The following is an 18156-nucleotide window of genomic DNA, read 5'->3' as shown; positions in this document are numbered from 1 at the left end:
ACCTGAGTGCTCTTTGAGGCCACCTCACATGCCCTTGCGACCAAGACTAACCAAGGCCTACCAGGACTAAACCAAGTCTAAACCAGCTTATGTATTGTTTCTTTTTAATTCTTAATTTATTTTTGTTAAGTAGCTAAGAGTAAAAGTATTCAGGGAAACTACTCCTCAAGTAACTTAAGTTAAAAGTAACTGGATGAAACATCTCATTTGCCATTTAAACTTAATGCAGTTGCAAGGATGAAACATGAAGTAGTACTCATAGTATTTTCACAGTGGGAAGAAACAATATCTGTAAATATTTTGGTATCATAAAGTTGTTGAGAAAACATCTCCTTATGTCCAGTTGTTCCAACACAGCCACTCACAATTACAGTGTCTGTTGGCCCACACACATGCTGTAAGTTACATTCTGCTTGATGAACGATTGTAATAATAATAATAATATACATTTTTTATAATGTAAATGTTTTCTATGTAGGCTGTTCAGTACAGGTTGTCTGGAGAGAGCCCAGTAGATCAACAAGCCAGGTTGAGTTCAATCCAATGGTCATAACTGCATAAGTGTGTGTAGAACCTTTGTACAGGCTTCCCCCTAGTAGCCCTGAGCAAGCTGCCTTCAAGCTGCTGTCTTCATAGCTGAACTTGCCTATTATGCATCAGATGTGATCATTGAAGATATGTTGCCCGGTGTGGACCTCTTCTCAGATCCCTTCAGACTTTACCTAGGCATCACCATAGCAAGTATGAGTTTCATCTGCCAATGGCTTCACATGACGTGAAGGTGTGTAACTATCTACACTGTATAACACAACATTTCAACCAGGAAACACTTTGTTATTGACAATTTATGCAAAACTTTCAAATTGAAAGTAAATATAGGTTACAAATATGTACCTTAGAGCAGCTTGACGATGCATAAAACAAAATGAATAAAATATACTTTAAATATGAAATGTGGCATAGAAAAACATAAATGTATCCAAAATAAACTATATATCCAGCTGTCTCTTTATTTAATAAAATAAAATAAATATACTAAAATATCACAAATGAAACTTTTTTTGGAGATTGTTTGACACACAAACCATGATCAAAATTCAATTAACTGCACAGTCTTACTGCATGTTTTGTCTTTTTTTCAGTCTCTGGCTGTAAACTGAAATATTGTGTCTTGCATCCGTTTTTCAGGGCATTAGCCAGTCCAGCCTGGATGTTCACTCTGTAGAAATGGTTGAAATGAGTGAGAAGACTGACTATGTATGTTGCCTGACTTTGACCCATAGTTTGTCTGCACATGATTTTAATGGTGGAGGTAGGCCAGGTTGATCCATTTGTTCATTTTCTTACATTTTTATTAATTGATTTGTATATTAGCACTTATTTTGTTCTTATTCTTTTAGTTGATGAATTGAAAAGGGTGACAGCTCAGGTAATCATGAATGGTATTGAAGAATGTAAAATATGGGGAGATCATGACAGTCAAGATAGAAGATAAATCAGCTCATATCAAAGCAAAAAAACAAACAAACAAAAAACGCATAACCACAGACCTGAGCAAAGATTTTTCTGTTTTAGCAAAGTATCTGTGCATGTTTGTCTTCAAGCATCCCTTTAAAAAAAAAAAAAAAAAACTTTCACAAAAGTTCTTACAGACTCATCGTATAGGTAAATGAATTGATGTTTTCTGCAGCTGAATAGTTTCAGAATATTGTTTTAGATGCTGGAGGACCATGTTGACCATGTTCCAGAAACACCTGCCTCTCTTTTCTCCATATTTTACATGACACCAGTTCATGTATAGGTTAGGGTGACCAAATGTCCGTTTTTCCCCGGACATGTCCGAATTTTGCGTCCTGTGCTGGGCGTCCAGTTTTTTGTTTTTTTTTTTTTCTAAGTGGTGCAAATGTTCGGGTTTTCATTAGGCCTACCGTTCATTGGGGGCATTAAATTGAGCGTCTCTCGTAGCATCTGTGACTCAGAAGGAGCGAGCAGACACAAACTGTCGGTCGGTCACTCCGCAACATACCGAAACGCAAATGCGCATTTAACAATGACTTGTACAAGAAATTCTCGGGACAAGTGAGAGGCCATATGCACAGGTTGCGAAGTGAGAGTACAGTGGTTATCGCGGGGTTACGTTCTAAAAATAACCCGCGATAGGTGAAATCCGCGAAGTAGTCAACTTTAAATTTTACAATTATTATATGTTTTAAGGCTGTAAAACCCCTCGCCACACACTTTGTACACTTTTTTCAGACAGGAGAGGTGCAACCGTTTTTGGCATCCTTCTTAAAACTTATTGCTGCTGTCGTCCTTATGTTATTTTCCTTCTTCTTTATGTAACGAACTGAAGATTCATTTATTCCGTAATGGAGCCTACAGCTCAGAGTCCTGCACGGGTCCATTTTTGGAGACCCCCAGTACAACACCGCACCCGCGCAGTACAGGACCGCACCTGCCCGTTAATCCGAGATTATATCAAACTTTTGCGCTGCCTACGCCAACTGAACTAAGACGAAACCAGGACTAATCCAGGACAAACCTAGGACTGATTCTAGGACTGAAGAGAAGGACTAATCCAGGACTGAACCAGAACTAAACCAGGACTAAACCAGGATTAAAACAGAACTGAAATAGGACTCACTTTCAGGACGGGCTCGGAGGTGACCGCAGGAGAAAGGACCGGCTCAGCTCCGCACCTCACGGAGTTAAACGCGGCAATTGCCCGATCGCGTTTTGCGGACAAATTGCTCGGCGTTCTCTCTCTTTTAAGTCCAAGATTAGTCCTGGTTTAGACCTGGTTAAGTCCTTACCCACCCGTGTGTAAAAAAAAAAAAAAAAAAAAAAAAAAAAAAAAAATCCGCGAAACGGCGAGACCGGGAAAGGTGAACCGCGATATAGCGAGGGACGACTGTAGCTCAACGTACTCCCACTCCCGGTAAGGTGTCCGGTTTTTGACACATGGAAATATGATCTCGTTCAGACACATGCATTCAACTATATCCATTCATAATAGTTGTACTTGTCACAACTTCACCCTGTAACATCATTTGAAAATGTTAGATGAAAGGATGATGGATGATGGTTAAATTACTCAGTAATGTTTTAAGAGAACTATGATCTCTAAAGCTATATGCTATGAAACCTTGTAGATAGGGTGTAACACATAGAAACCAAAAAGATTGTGCATTAAACAATGCATCGCGTTTTTTGTGTCAAATGTAAAAGTATATATGCCTGCATAATAATCCTGTTTCCGGAATAAAAGTGCAGTCATGGAAGTATAGTTCTTTATGCTTTTATTTATTAGCAGTAAACAGGAAATGTGGTGCTTCTGTGCGTCTGTGCCTTTTGGCTGGTCCCCTGCTGTCCCAACAAACGGGAGTGCTCGCCTCTGATGGTTCAGGTTTATCTTGTAAATCATAGACTGTAAGGCTATGCCCCGTCTGTGAATGGCACTAGACAGTTAGTTTTTTAACCCAATGGAGTTTCGGATGGAAAGATGATCGCCTCACTTTCTAGAGGAAGTTTGCTAGATGATGTTCTTCACGGGGGCTTCAACGAGGTAACGTTCGCTAAGTGATGTTTACAAAACGTTCTTAGCTTTTGGACTTTCTTGTGTCTATTTATTACATATAACTTGTTTAAAATGTTTAACAATGAGGTAACCCTTTCCCCAGACTCCCCAGAGGCAACCCGTAGAAAAGAAAACTAATTGACACATTGTGACTGTGTTATACCTTTTGCGGCGGTATGGCTGGGCGCCGTTTCCTGTCGGCGTCCAAACATATTCAGCGTTGTGCACATTATAACTGCAGTCTTTGTGAACATGTATGCAGTGTTTGGACCAGTGTTTGGACCAGTGTTTGGACCAGTGTTGGGACCAGTGTTGGGACCAATGTTGGGACCAGTGTTGGGACATGTTGAACATAATGTTTGAACTCGGCTGCCTTCTTTCTTTGTGGCGTTTCCCGGACGACGCGCGTGTCACGTGACTGCCTGCCGGTGTTGCTCTAGATGCATTGGCACATCACATCCTGTGCCCCCTGTGATATTACTACATAGCATTAGATTAAATGCTACCTAGTTTCCGTAAAAATTTTAATGCCAAATGTCAACTTTCAGCTTGTCTTGACTTGTACTACACAGACACCGACGTTTGTCTTGACAAGTAATACATAAACACAGCAATTATGCAAATTAGGTTACAATGTAAATGCTAAAATATATTAAAGAGTAGTGTGTACCAGTACACCAGTCTATTTTCCAACACATATAAACTGCTTCACTGTTGTAGTGTATTAAGGTACAACTGATAAAGGTGCACACTGAAATCTAATTTGTTGTGTATTTCTTTGTGCAGCAGCAGCTGGTGACATATGTGTCCTGGGTGAACACTCAGCTGAAGAGGAAACCAGGACTCACAACCATCTCTGATCTGAGGCATGACCTGCAGGATGGAGTGGTGCTCACACAACTTATCGAAATAGTTGGTAAATACACATCACTTTATCTTTATTTTTTGACAGTATTTGTTTTTGTATTTTGCTGTAATTATAAATGAACTATTAAATTATTCATACAGATTATTGTAAAATGTTTTTGTCTTAACAGCTGGGGAAGTATTAGAGGATGTGTATCTAGTGCCTCAAAACAAAGATGAAAGCACAAGGAATATTGAAAAAGTGTTGCAGTTCATTTCCTCTAGGCACATACGGATGCCACACATCTCTGCAAGGGGTACATTAGAGAAGTGTAAATCATTTGCAGCAACCTGTAACTTTCATCTGAATTTCTAATACTAAAATATCTCTACAGATATTGTTGAGGGCAATCTGAAATCTATCATGAGGATAATTCTGGCACTGGCTGCTCACTTTAAGCCCTCAGCCAGTCACAGAGCAGCTTCAAGAAATGGAAGAACCGCAAACAAAATCTCGACCAATCACAACCCTCTGTCGACTGTGGCTCTGGCCCAAGGAGCAGCTGCAGCTCTTGCTTCAGCACGCATTGATGCCTCCCAGCCACCAGGCACCACACGTTTGCACAGGTCCACCAGTATAGATTTTATTCTCAATACACAACATTTATCACTTGTATGCCCATAATTTTGTCAGACACACAACATATTAAATTACAAACTTTTCTGCCCTCTGCTGGATACATTGACTACAACAATGCCAAACTTTATTATAATTACAAGTTTGGTTGGTTGATGAATTGTTTCAGTAGGGGCAGTAAATATGTCACTGGACATTTGAAAGCAATGCTCTAATACGTATTTTTTCAGCAGTTGGAATTCTGAAGGGGAAAAGAGTGTGTCCGTACGTGCGTTAGTTAAACAATATGAGAGAAAAATCCCAGATGAGCTGGACAATGACTCCTCCAACAGGTAAACACTTTTATGTTCATATTTCAATTTTTGCAGGTATTATATGAACAAACACTAATTAGTAAACTGACCATATCAGTATATTAACAATTATTATACTTAATGAAATGTCAAAACTCCCCTGGTCATTATGAAACTCCTTACAAAATACTACCATAATTGCCTAGTTAAATATAAATACTAAATGTATTTTGAGTGTCTTTTGCCTGCAGATTTTATGTTGTTGTTGTTTTGTCTTTGACGTCTTCTCAACACTGAGCCTCTTTCTATGGGTCAGTGGTTTGTCTGAGCATATGACTCTTGTTTGAATACACAGGCAACCAATGTTGAGAAATTAATACACATCACTTTGTATTCACATAAAATACATTATTATTATAAAGAAGCAATGACCTGGGTGCTTATTGGTACATATTAAAGTAGCGACTTTAAACATACACAATATGGTAATGGCTTTTAATATTAAACCTAAAGTAGATTTAATTTTAAACTTTGAACTTGAACTTAAAACCATACTAACATTTAGAGAAATCTATTTTTGTATGTTAGGGTTTAGTTTAAATGTAGAGGCAGGGTTTTTTTTATCCTTAAGACCTTTTCAGTTTGGAGGTATAACCAAAGGTACACCACTTTTTACTGAGCGTAGTCATGATGCACATACTGATGGGACATTTATACACTTTATTCACAATGTGAATCAACTTAATGACCACGATTGTACTAAGCAGCACCATGCGCAACACCAGTAGCTGGAGGCAGTGTGGTGGGATGAGTCTAAAACAAGTATGTGAGCTGAAGTTCTGCAAAATGTAGACCTTTTGAGAATACTTTTATATCTGAGCCACTATGGGAGGGAAACAAATTAAATGGTAAGAACATAATTTATTTTATGTATTTTTGTAATATATTTTTGGTCATTAGTACAATGCCTATACTGTACTAAAAACACCATTTTGAAAATTCAGGAATAAGTAAAATTCAATTAATCTCTTAAATTTGCCATTTACTGCTGTACTATCCCATCGTACTATCCTGTTCTGTCCAACAGATCCACAGGACAAAAAGATGTCAGACAATTACAGAATCGGTATCCCTTTAATGGCACTTGATTGACAGGCAATGGAATGGAAATGGCTATAGGATTGTTGAAATTATATTATTGATCAGGTTTTCATACATTACCTGTTTGTTTAACCTTTTTAAAGCCTGAGTTCTGTCAGTCCCCTATCCTCTCCGAGAACTGGTCTAGCCATCCAGTCTGAGAGAATTCAAGAGCAGCAGCTTAGCAGTAAGTTACAACATAAAGTAAGCATGAAAAACTACACAATAAACCTTTAACTAACCTTTCTTGTCTACAGGTGAATCTAATGTTGCAGTGGCAACATCATGGGAAGATTCAATCAGTGAGGACTTGGAGAAGGAGGTCCTGGAGACTCGCAAAATGGTGTCTGCCTTACAGGTAACCTGAGTTCTGAATCTGTCTCTGCACATTATTACATTAGCTAATGGGGAAGTCTAAACTAATTTAAAACTGTCATTTATTTTACTCTCATTCATAATTATAACTGTATTTAACTTTAGTTCCAAGATTTCATTATTCTTCATTATGTTGTTTCGAATACATTATCATCACAAGAGTTTGTTTTGATGGTTTCTGTTCAAAAGTGCACAACAAAGCTGCCCCCTACTGGTATCTTTTTCATTAAAGTGCCGATGAATTATATATTTGAACTTTTTGAACATTTGAGTTAGATAATACTAAATAAATGTGTAACATGTGTATATATCTAACAAATAGTAGCATAATATAGCCCCTTGTGTAACATGGGATTTTATTTGATTCCAAATATTTCCCTCTTCCAAAATTCAGTCACATGATGTCCTGTGTTATAGAACTTGCTGCTTCATGGTTCGCTGCCTGAGGACGACCTGGATATGTCTCTAAAATTGGATCAGTGCAACGATGAACAACAAGTGGTACTATCTCTTCTATTTATTTAGTTTAACCCAAATTATCTTTTATGTCTTCTGTTTTTCATCCCCCTCTCTGTCTTTTGTGGGTTGGGGTAGATCATGTTTCAGTCTTCTACCTATGTGTGTGTGTGTCTACCTATGTGTGTGTTTGTATAGGAGCGTATCAATTTACCTGAGTGCGACAAGGTTCTCACACTTTGTTTGTCTCTCAGACCGTACTTCGCAGTCGCTTGGACCAAAGTATGGAGGAGGCAAAGGACCTCAAGGTAGTGCTTTTCCTTAATATTTTGGCATGTTTATGGTATTGTGCAAAATGTACTATGTAGGAATGTGACAAAATAACTTGGAGAGCTTCAACAAATTAAAAATCGCAGGATAGCTGATTGATTGACTGGATGTGTATATCCTTGATAACAGTTTGATCTGGGAGTTACATGCTACTTGCACCATTTTGAGAAAAAGGCTTAATAAACATCTAAAAAGGAGTTAGTTATTGTTAGTTAAACGTTTTCCTATTTTTTTGTGTTTATCATTATACATTGGCAATTTACATTTTTGGCAATTGTGAATAGATTAAAATTAAAACACCTTTTTCTTGTTATTGAGGTACATGGCTAGGCACTGTCATAATATTGGTGCATCGTCAATTGAAGTGTAACATCTTTTTGCAATAGAAAGAAGTGCTGCGCTGCAAGCAAGAAATTAGAACCTTACAAGGCGTAAAGGTATGACAAAACTCACCTCAAATGGCCTGTGTGTCTAAGTACAAAGAATAACCATTTACTGTATGTTAAATATTCAGGAGGCCCAGCAGCAGAGACTGTGCTCTCAGGAGACGGCCATCCTACAAATGAAGCAGGAACTACTGAGGGCCAGTATGACACGAGATGAACTCAACAACCAGAAAGTATAGGCTCTAAATATAATATATTTCTTTTCTTGAAATTATATTAATTAGAGATTGTGTTTTGGACTTTAGGCAGAGCTACAGTGGAAAGTAGAAGAATCAAATAGATTATGGGGAGAATGCAAGGTAAGAAATAATGGTTATGTTTTTGTAAATACTACATAGAAATAATGACAAACAAGTACATAATTCATAATAATACATCATCCAAAGAAAAAAATCTAATCTAATTTTATTGAAGCAATGTTTTTTAACCTTAATTAACCAGTTAAAATGTTTGAGAACTAATTTACAGACACGTTATGAAACAGTGTTTCCCATTAATAGAAGAGACTATGGTGCTCCCCATAGTCTAATTTTTGCCCCCATAGTCTAAAAAGGAGCTGAACAAAAAATGGTGATACATACTTTATGCTTCTAGCATTGTCAAAACCATACAGAAGTGACTATGTTTAATTTAATTTAATTTTTTTAAATCTTAATTTATTTAAATTTTATCAGTGCCAGTGGGGGCAATAAAAAATATTTATACTCCAAACATTGTATTAAATAAAATTATTCCAAAATGGTTTGCTTGTGCCACCATATTCTCAGTATAAACCTTTTGGAAACACTCACACAAAATCAGCATTACATTAGATGTTTAATACTTTTAATTGGTTGAGTAGTATTCATTTTAAACAGTCATATTTTAACATAAAATGAAAATATCCTAAATGTGATCTATTGGCTACAGAAAGAGATAGTACAGAAGGATCGACTCCTGCAACAACTGAGACACAAACTTGAAGAAAGTCAAAAACAACAGGTTTGTTTATTTGTATTATTCAGTTATGTATATAAAAAATACAGTTTTTTTATTTATTTATTTTGAAATAATAATTGTACTTTTTGTTAGTGTGAACTGCAAAGAGAGTTAGAACATAAGAACACAATGCTACAGGAGCTAAGGAATAGAGATTTGCAACAGGTAAAAACGACATCATAAATACTTGTAATTATTGTTAGTATTATTATTTATTAGATTTATTTATTTTCCATTTTTCTTTCTTCTATCTATTTTTTCAGGTCACCACAGATAACAATGGATTTTTTAACCCTGGAAATCCAGCGTCGCTTGTGACATGTGTGCGTTGACTTTTTCACGTTACCTTCATATTTAACTTACATATATATATATATATATATATATATATATATATATATATATATATATATATATTGCAGCCCTTTAAATTGCTGTTTTGTAATATGTGCCATATAAATTAATTATATTTGGGCTGTGGGCTGTAGATTTGGTTTGGCAGAAATAAAAAATAAATTAAAAAATCTTTAAATACTGAGAAAAAAAAGTAAAATAAACATTACAATCAGCATCTAGACAGCATATTAACATGCACATGCTCTAAACAAAATTTGTTTGTTGTATGTTTTTTTCAGCCGACAGAGGAGGTACAGCTGCTCAGAGATTCACTGAGGAGTTTAAGGAATAACTTCCAGGATCACGACCCACAGCAGCACACACTGGACACTCTGGAGCAGGGAATTGTGTCACTGATGGACAGACTGCTTGTGCTGCATCCGCATAGGGTTAGCATTATTACCCTGAGCATGATAAAACTATATACCGGTATCTGATTGGCAGGATTATCTTAAAGACATACGCAAGTCAAAATCAGGTTAAAAAAAAGTATAGAGTATAGAGCCTTTCTTTATGGAGGTTGCATGTTCTCCCCGTGCCCTATAGGTTTCCTCTGGGTGCTCCAATGATGTGTGTAAGGTTATTATCCTAGCAATGTATCATGTGTCTGTACTTAAGATCCAGTTAAAATTATTTAAAATTAAATTAATGTTTTTCAGGGACGAGGAAAATCCCCAAAGCGACAAGGTCAGATTTGTGAGTTTATACAAATGTCTCATATATTCAATAATTTTCACTAATTGTAATATTGTTAATCACAGAGATCAATCAACCCCAAGTCTCTTCATCTGCCTCAACAAAATTTCTATATTTCACCGGAAAATCTCCTACACCTTCAATGATACACATACCAAAGAGGTACTGCTATCTTTGACTTTGTGTTTTTCCAACATAAACAGGTCAAATTTATAGTTTTCTTAAATCACAGACTTGGTGAAGTGACTCTTAAAGACGTTAAGGCAGCTGTGGATCGTGAAGGAAACTACAGGTACCACTTTAAAGCACTGGACCCTGAGTTTGGCACTGTGAAAGAGGAGGTGAGGTCATCAGACAACTCATACAGAAATTATAATTTCCTGAAATTATAAAAACCTGAGGACACCTGAAACCCACACCATGTTTTGACTTTGTTTAGGTTTTCCTGGATGGAGCAATTGTTCCGGGCTGGGAGGGGAAAATTGTGGCCTGGTTAGAAGACAATGGTCAAGAGATGTAATTTATTTTTGTTGTGTATATCTACAATTTTGTTTTGTTTTTTAATGATTGTTTGATTAAAATGTATGCTGTTTCCTCTTTTAGGCCTGTGTAACCACAATGGGAGGACTTGTATTGTACAATTTATCAACTGTCCTGAGAGGCACATAGACACATTTTTGTATTATTTTATATTCACTAGAAACACTGTATATTTGAATTGATTAGCATTTGTCATCTGTCATCTGGTAGTGTAAAATGCCTTTGTGCCTTCACATATAACTGCACTGTTACAACAGGACATATGTATGTTTAAATATTTTAATTACTTGTGCAGTATTAGACAGTACTGTATTACTTTTTTTTTTATCATTCAGACTGTGGAGCAACAAAGTATTGTTTCTGCACAACTATGAATTACTGTAAAGCAGTGTTTTTAGAATGGTATTTTCACTGTGTAGACTCTGTGTTACTATAATGATGTAATCATCTTTACTTCTTTCAAGTTTTTACAGTTACTTCCCTTTTGGATTTATAGTCTGTTGTCATTGTGGTCATTTATTTTGCCTTAGAGTAGAGATTCTGGTGAAGTTTAAACACTGTGTTTGGGTGGTGGTAAGTGATAAAACTATCTGCATCACATTTTGGTCTACTGAATTACTGAATGGAGTGTTTACTAAGATGTAAGCTTAGATGTAAAAATGCCAACAGTTTGCCTTATTCTTTACCTATGTAAGATTTGCCAACTGTAGTTTGAAAAAGTAGGTTTGAACAACTGAATTTAATTTATTTTTTGTAAAGAATTAAAATTTTAAAATAAATGGATTTTAGTTACAAAACACATTTTGTTTTTATGCGTTCATCTTTTTTTTTTTTTTTTTTTTTTTTACAACAAATGCATAACCCTTTCTACTGCATAAGTTGTTGTTATTACGACACTTTACGACACTTGTTACTGACTGTGTGAAAGAGAAGAAAGCCGTAAGTGGTGGTGTTTTGGGAAGGGGGAGGTCATTGGAAAGTGAGCTGTCAGTAAGGACCGGTTATTTGGGGCACAGAAGCTAAAGATTGTTTTTTTTTTATTCGATGTCGGTGTAGATCTTTTGCAGGCACCTACGCGTAGTTTTTAAACAGCTTTGAAAATGCTTCGTTTCGTTCTGCGGCTGAGGCCGTCCGCCAGGCTGTCATGCCCCCGTGTCCTACCCGGGCCCTCTGGTGCTTTGGGCTCTCGTCCTATGCCCCGAACCAGCTGCTTAAGGCGGCTTCATGGCGGAGCAACGGCCCGGGCTGTGAGCTGGGGCCACAGTCTCAGTCACAGAGGGGTCCTGCGGAGCATAGGTGCACCGGGCCGCGGGCAGAGCCGCACTTATAGTTTGCCGCCTCACCAGAAGGTACGTCTCGGGCAGGTTGTGACAGAGCCCCCTGTACTATTAGCCTGATCAGGCTAAAGTTTATTAGCATCACAGTGCAACGCACACCTACAGACTTTGTCCCACTAAATGAATGTCCTTATCCAAGGTGTGTCATTGATGTCACTTTGTCATTGAAGCAGCTTCAAAACACCTTCAGATGTCAAAGTATACTTGGACATTTTGATTTATGTTTATTTTGTTTGAAATATAGGTTTGTTTCATGTTTAAGGTGTATGTGTTATCTATTTACTGTCAAATGTATAGGTATTTAAATGATTAAATAATTCAAAAATGGCACAGCATCAGCCTTGGAACATGGTTCAGTTGAAAAATATCGCATATTCCTAAAATATCATATGGTAAAATATAAGTACCAAAGCTAGTCAATGCTAGTGTTTCAATAGCATAATTTCTTCTCTTCTCCACAGGTAGAGCTCCCTGCACTGTCCCCCACCATGCAGACAGGAACCATTGCCCGTTGGGAGAAAAAGGAAGGAGATAAGATAAGTGAAGGTGACCTCATAGCTGAGGTAAGGGGGCCCTTGGTGTGTCCCACAATGTTGTCTTAAATAAGTTGTTCTTGAGTGAAAAGAATGGCCTCTTGTTTGTAGGTGGAGACTGATAAAGCTACAGTTGGTTTTGAAATGCTTGAAGAGTGTTACTTGGCCAAAATTCTTGTACCTGAAGGAACAAGAGATGTCACTGTTGGAGCTGTCATTTGTATCACAGTTGATAAGTAAGTTTGTAATTTTTAATCATTTTGTATTACATCTGAAGAGAGATAAGTTCAACACATAATGCTTAACATAACTTACCACGAGTTGAAAAAATAGAGTGTGATAGGTAAAATGGGTGATATATCACCCAAGCATGTTTTTATGTTTGTGTGCCTTCACAGACCTGAGCTTGTGGAAGCCTTTAAAGATGTATCATTGGAGTCCATCACTGCAGCTGGTGCAGCTCCTTCCCCTGCGGCATCTGCTGCTCCTCCTCCACCACCTGCTGCAGCTCCACCCTCAGCTCCAGGCAGCTCCTACCCCACTCACATGAAGGTGCCCAAACACTAGTGTTAGGTGTACATCGGCAAATGTGACTAGTGTATTGTGTGTGAGAAACAGTTTTCTGCCTTCACCCTATTACAATAATGTCTTGTTACAGATCACACTTCCAGCTTTGTCTCCTACAATGACAATGGGAACTGTGCAGCGGTGGGAGAAAAAGGTTGGAGAGAAGTTGAGTGAGGGAGATCTGCTTGCTGAGATTGAGACAGACAAAGCAACCATTGGTAAATCCATAGTCCACACAGGCCTGCAAAAAAGCCAGAATGACATGTAATTACTCACAGTTGGTTTGAATATAGGTTTTGAGGTTCAGGAGGAAGGATATTTGGCAAAAATCATGGTTCAAGAAGGAACTAGGGATGTCCCACTGGGAACACCTCTCTGCATTATTGTCGAGAAAGAGAGTGACATTGCTGCCTTCAAAGACTATGTTGAGACTGGAGTAGCAGAGGTTTCCACCCCTCCTCCCGCCCCAGCACCTGTCCCTGTAAGTTAGATTTGCATAAAAGCAAAATACATCTTATTTTAAATGATGCAAGTGATTCATTTCTCATAGGCTGCAGCTCCGGTGGCCCCCACTCCAGCGCCCACACCGGGCCCTGCAGCAGTGGCCCCTGCTGTTCCCAGAAAGGGCCGCGTATTTGTAAGCCCACTCGCCAAAAAAATGGCGGCAGAGAAAGGAATTGACCTGGCACAGGTTTCAGGTGAATTCTTACACAATAAAGATCTTCACAAATGTCCATATATCAAGAACATATTATAACTGAACTGTTGTTTGTACAGGATCTGGACCAGATGGACGCATTACCCGGAAAGACATTGAGAGCTTTGTTCCTCCAAAAGTTGCACCTGTAAGTCAGACATTGTTGAACTGGCTTACCAGTAAGACTACAGTGGTTGTTTGAAATAATGTTTGATGTTGGATAATGTATAATGTATAAATTATTATTATTATTATTATTAATACATTGTGTTTGACTCTTGTAAACAGGCTGTAGCTGCTGCTCCTGCCCTAGCAGCCACCCCGGCCCCTGCTGCTCCCCCTCCTGCTGCTGTACCTCAGACTGGAACTTTCACTGATATTCCCATCAGCAACATTCGCAAAGTAACTCACACCTCACCTTACATCCTCATGCTTTCCCTTTCACTATTTACACTATAAACACTAATATAGTCCAGTGTCCTCTCTATTGGGAAGCAAAGTTATTTCAAGAGTGCGTCTCTGCTGCTTTGACCTGAACTTCACGTCTTACCCTTCAGACAGAACCATCGTTTATCAACACACTGACTGACACATCATGCCTCTATGTGATGAATTATGGATCAAAACTGAGGGGCATAAATCCATCTCTCCCACAGGTCATTGCTCAGAGGTTGATGCAGTCCAAGCAGACCATCCCTCACTATTATCTGTCAGTCGACGTCAACATGGACCAAGTACTGGAGCTTCGCAAAGAGCTCAATGCTGTGAGTGTTTACTTGGAGCATGTAACAGAAATCTTAATTTTTGCTTTCTTGTCACACTATTGCAAAGTAAATCCTAAGTTATTTATGTCCTGTGGATCTAAAATGGCTCTCACCACAGGAGGTGAAAGCACAGAATATCAAGCTAAGTGTGAATGACTTCATCATCAAAGCCAGCGCTCTGGCCTGCCTCAAAGTCCCTGAGTGCAACTCCTCCTGGATGGAAACTGTAATTCGCCAGTGAGTATGCTAATACTCACATGTTATCTATGATTAATTATACAGGTAAATGTCCTATACCATAACGTGCATGCTATGCAATGCCCTGAAAAATTAAACTCACTATAATGGGGTCCCGCCTATAGTGGGGTGCTATTTCTTCTATGAATATTTTATTAGCTCGAACTCCTTTGATGTAAAACATCCAATTTCCTCTCATCACTTCCAGATAACCATGGCAATATGTTTAACAAGCTCCAGGGGAATTAAATATACAAAACAATATACATGCATGAGAGTAGTTTAAATGTAATGATATATTTATGATACACAGTCTCTATATCTTTTTGTTTGTAATGTTAATGGCATATGTAATGTAGTAGCATAGTTCTGCCAGTGAGAGGCACTCCAAGCCCTCTGTGGTTTACATCTGCTGCGCAATTATTATTTTCAAGTTTCTGCCTATAGCCAAAACATATCCAATATTTTATATATATATATATATATATATATATATATATATATATATATATATATATATATATATATATATATATATATATATATATATATATATATATATATATATATATATATATATATAATTATATTTTATTTTTTATTTTATTTATTTATTTTTATGTTTTTTTTTTTTTTTTTTTGGGCAGTCTAACAACAATTCTAACTTTTTTTTTTTTTTCAGAAATCATGTGGTAGACGTCAGTGTAGCTGTAAGCACACCCAATGGTCTCATCACTCCCATAGTGTTTAATTCCCATATCAAAGGACTGGCTGCTATTAGCTCTGATGTAGCTGCTTTAGCCACTAAAGCCAGAGAAGGCAAACTGCAGCCTCATGAGTTCCAGGTACATTGTGAGAGTACCATTTTCTATGAGTGATTTGGTCATTTTGTACATTAAACTTGCGGATTTGATTTTCTTGTTCATCAGGGGGGTACCTTTACCATTTCTAATTTGGGAATGTTTGGCATCAAGAATTTCTCTGCAATAATCAACCCTCCTCAGGCCTGTATCCTCGCTGTTGGAGGCTCCGAAAAGAGACTCCTTCCAGCAGATAATGAAAAAGGGTTTGTGATACATTTAGTAACACATAAACATAAACACACATATCACATAAATGAAGCATTGTACAGCAGTTAATTACACAAATTACCATTGCGGATTACGTTATTGAGTGGGATTTTGGAGGGGCACTAAAGGGGAGAACATTTTAAACAGGATAATCAAGAGACTATAATGTTGATGCACCGTAATTTCAGACGGAGGGTCAATATAGTTCTATAGTATCTAATTCACTATTATTGAAACCTATTATTTTTTGTTAGTGACTGCGTCCACAAACATGTCAAATGAATTATATGGCTTGAAGTCCTTAGGCCTACTATTATTGAATAATATCACCTCTCTTTTGCCTTTGATAGTAAAAAAATATAAAATTGGTCGGCTGCAGAAAGATTAAATTGGAGCCGTTGCCATAGCAATGGACTTTTTAAACCATATCATATTTTTTGAATGGAGGAAAAGGCTCAAAATGTTGATGAATAGGGTCAGTAATACAGTATACAATATATTTAAACCTGTTGTCTGGATTATGACGCTTATAAGGACAATTTTTCCATCACAGAAAGTCTTGCACTGAATCCAACCAGGTGTTCATACTGTTGTTATAAATTGTGTACCTTAATTTGCCTTTAGTAAGTGTTAGTCATTTCTCTTTTGTCGTTGTAGATTTGAAGTTGCCAGTATGATGTCGGTGACGCTGAGCTGTGACCATCGCGTGGTGGATGGAGCGGTTGGCGCTCAGTGGCTTGCAGAGTTTAGAAAGTTCCTAGAGAAGCCTGTCACCATGTTGTTGTGATTGGACTGAAACTGCTCTCCAAACTGCAGCAAAGGGCCATGCCTTTCACTGAAGTGATCTGACTGACTAGACCAGTCTGGACTCTCCTATGATTGGTCGCTCTGTAACAGGTCACTCCCACTTACCCTGAAGGAGGAGAGGCAGACACTCTAAAATCTGTCCATCTCTTTGTATATCTGTCCTTTTCTCGAATTCGCACATATTTATTAAGGGCCCAACTCAAATCAGAACAGAAGTTAGTCATTTAAGGATTATACGAACATGAAATAAAGGGATAGGTTACACTTTGAGGCAATGATCATATTTATTTCAAATTAGAAAGGATTTTTGTAAAGTTTTTATCTTTGTGTGGGAATGTTCAAGGCTAATGTTGCAGCTACCTGTGGAGACTGATGTAATATAAGATGGAGCACTAACAAAAATACAAGCTCTTATAAGTTATATTTATACATTTTGAACTGTTAGTTCTGAGCAACACCTCAATGAAATACATACCCAGTACGTCACCAAACTATTTAAAATTATTGCCCCTTTACACACATTATACTGTATTTTCAGCTGCAACGCACAAAACTGGTTCTGGATGTTGTGTCTATTAAATAAAATGGGAGAAGTCAAGTTGGTGCCAATTTTATCCTTTGGGAGAATTTAAATAAAAAGACAGAATAGCAGTTGGATGTGTAAAAGTATAGCTTATTTGTAAATGTTATATATACATTAAATGTGAGAGCGCTAATGTCATCTGGGCTTCGAGTTGTTCATTATAATTTAAAAATAATTCAGTCAAAAGGTTATCTTAACCTACTCTGTTCAGTAATTGTATCTGTACCTATTTTTACTATAGCTTTACCAATTCAGTGTTACGAATTCCATGGATTTTTCATTGGTGAGGTTATTTGGTTTTCTATTAACATTTTATTAACAGCATCTTAATCCAGTACCTCATAGCATTTTATATCAGCAGTATTGTTTTTTATTAGTTGTGGTTTCTGATCAGTACATGGGTGGGGCTATTGCTTTTGAGCTTGCTGTTTATTGTATGATGCTGGAGTAGGAATGTCACAACATCAGATTTAGTGTTACATTAAAATGTCTGTTTGCCACATTAGGTTGCTCCTTTTTGCATAATTTTTTTTGTCAAAGCCTCTGCCGGTGAATGATAAAGATATTTACTTACTGACATCTACACGGCATTTCAATAATCTGGTTATCATTACTCAAGAAATCGCTCTGATTTTTGGTGATTGTAAATATAGCCAGTGTAAAAGAGGCTCTTATAGAGATTATTGATTGAACTTAAATGTTTCTAAAATTGTATATATGTATAAATATTTTTGGAGGGTTATTATGATTATATTGTGACCTGAAAAATTACAATCATAAATTTAACGAATAATCACTATACCAGAGGATAAAAGTGTAAGATAAGCCCATGCATCCTTTTTAAGGTGTCA

General features: G+C 37.3%; 2 protein-coding genes across 5 annotated transcripts; both read left to right on the top strand.

The window, feature by feature from the left end:
* Positions 1 to 3333: 3333 nt before the first annotated feature.
* On the top strand, positions 3334 to 10914 carry LOC110158574 (dixin-like). 3 transcript variants are annotated; one of them, XM_055148496.1, is made up of 21 exons: positions 3334 to 3565; positions 4367 to 4493; positions 4615 to 4740; positions 4819 to 5050; positions 5291 to 5392; positions 6598 to 6680; positions 6751 to 6851; positions 7286 to 7369; positions 7579 to 7632; positions 8041 to 8091; positions 8169 to 8273; positions 8346 to 8399; positions 9010 to 9081; positions 9172 to 9243; positions 9342 to 9401; positions 9714 to 9863; positions 10134 to 10161; positions 10236 to 10332; positions 10403 to 10511; positions 10610 to 10686; positions 10774 to 10914. In XM_055148496.1, the coding sequence occupies exons 1-21, from the start codon at positions 3503 to 3505 to the stop codon at positions 10781 to 10783; spliced, it is 1857 nt and encodes a 618-aa protein (XP_055004471.1). In that variant the 5' UTR covers positions 3334 to 3502; the 3' UTR covers positions 10784 to 10914. The 3 variants fall into 3 exon arrangements, with proteins under 3 accessions (XP_055004471.1, XP_055004470.1, XP_055004469.1); XM_055148495.1 differs by having other exon boundaries at positions 4364 to 4493; positions 5294 to 5392; XM_055148494.1 differs by having other exon boundaries at positions 4364 to 4493.
* A 274-nt stretch (positions 10915 to 11188) lies between these two features.
* dlat (dihydrolipoamide S-acetyltransferase (E2 component of pyruvate dehydrogenase complex)) lies at positions 11189 to 17443 on the top strand. 2 transcript variants are annotated; one of them, XM_055148493.1, is made up of 14 exons: positions 11189 to 11283; positions 12509 to 12610; positions 12692 to 12816; positions 12979 to 13132; positions 13239 to 13365; positions 13441 to 13628; positions 13698 to 13845; positions 13925 to 13992; positions 14133 to 14246; positions 14501 to 14608; positions 14727 to 14845; positions 15528 to 15690; positions 15775 to 15911; positions 16573 to 17443. In XM_055148493.1, the coding sequence occupies exons 2-14, from the start codon at positions 12536 to 12538 to the stop codon at positions 16700 to 16702; spliced, it is 1656 nt and encodes a 551-aa protein (XP_055004468.1). In that variant the 5' UTR covers positions 11189 to 11283; positions 12509 to 12535; the 3' UTR covers positions 16703 to 17443. The 2 variants fall into 2 exon arrangements, with proteins under 2 accessions (XP_055004468.1, XP_020778511.1); XM_020922852.2 differs by lacking the exon at positions 11189 to 11283 and adding an exon at positions 11622 to 12059.
* Positions 17444 to 18156: the final 713 nt, after the last annotated feature.

This window comes from Boleophthalmus pectinirostris, unplaced genomic scaffold, assembly GCF_026225935.1.
Source record: "Boleophthalmus pectinirostris isolate CB_2022bp ecotype Guang Dong unplaced genomic scaffold, ASM2622593v1 HiC_scaffold_12, whole genome shotgun sequence".
NCBI lineage: Eukaryota > Metazoa > Chordata > Actinopteri > Gobiiformes > Gobiidae > Boleophthalmus > Boleophthalmus pectinirostris.
This window is presented reverse-complemented; position numbering and strand designations above follow the sequence as displayed.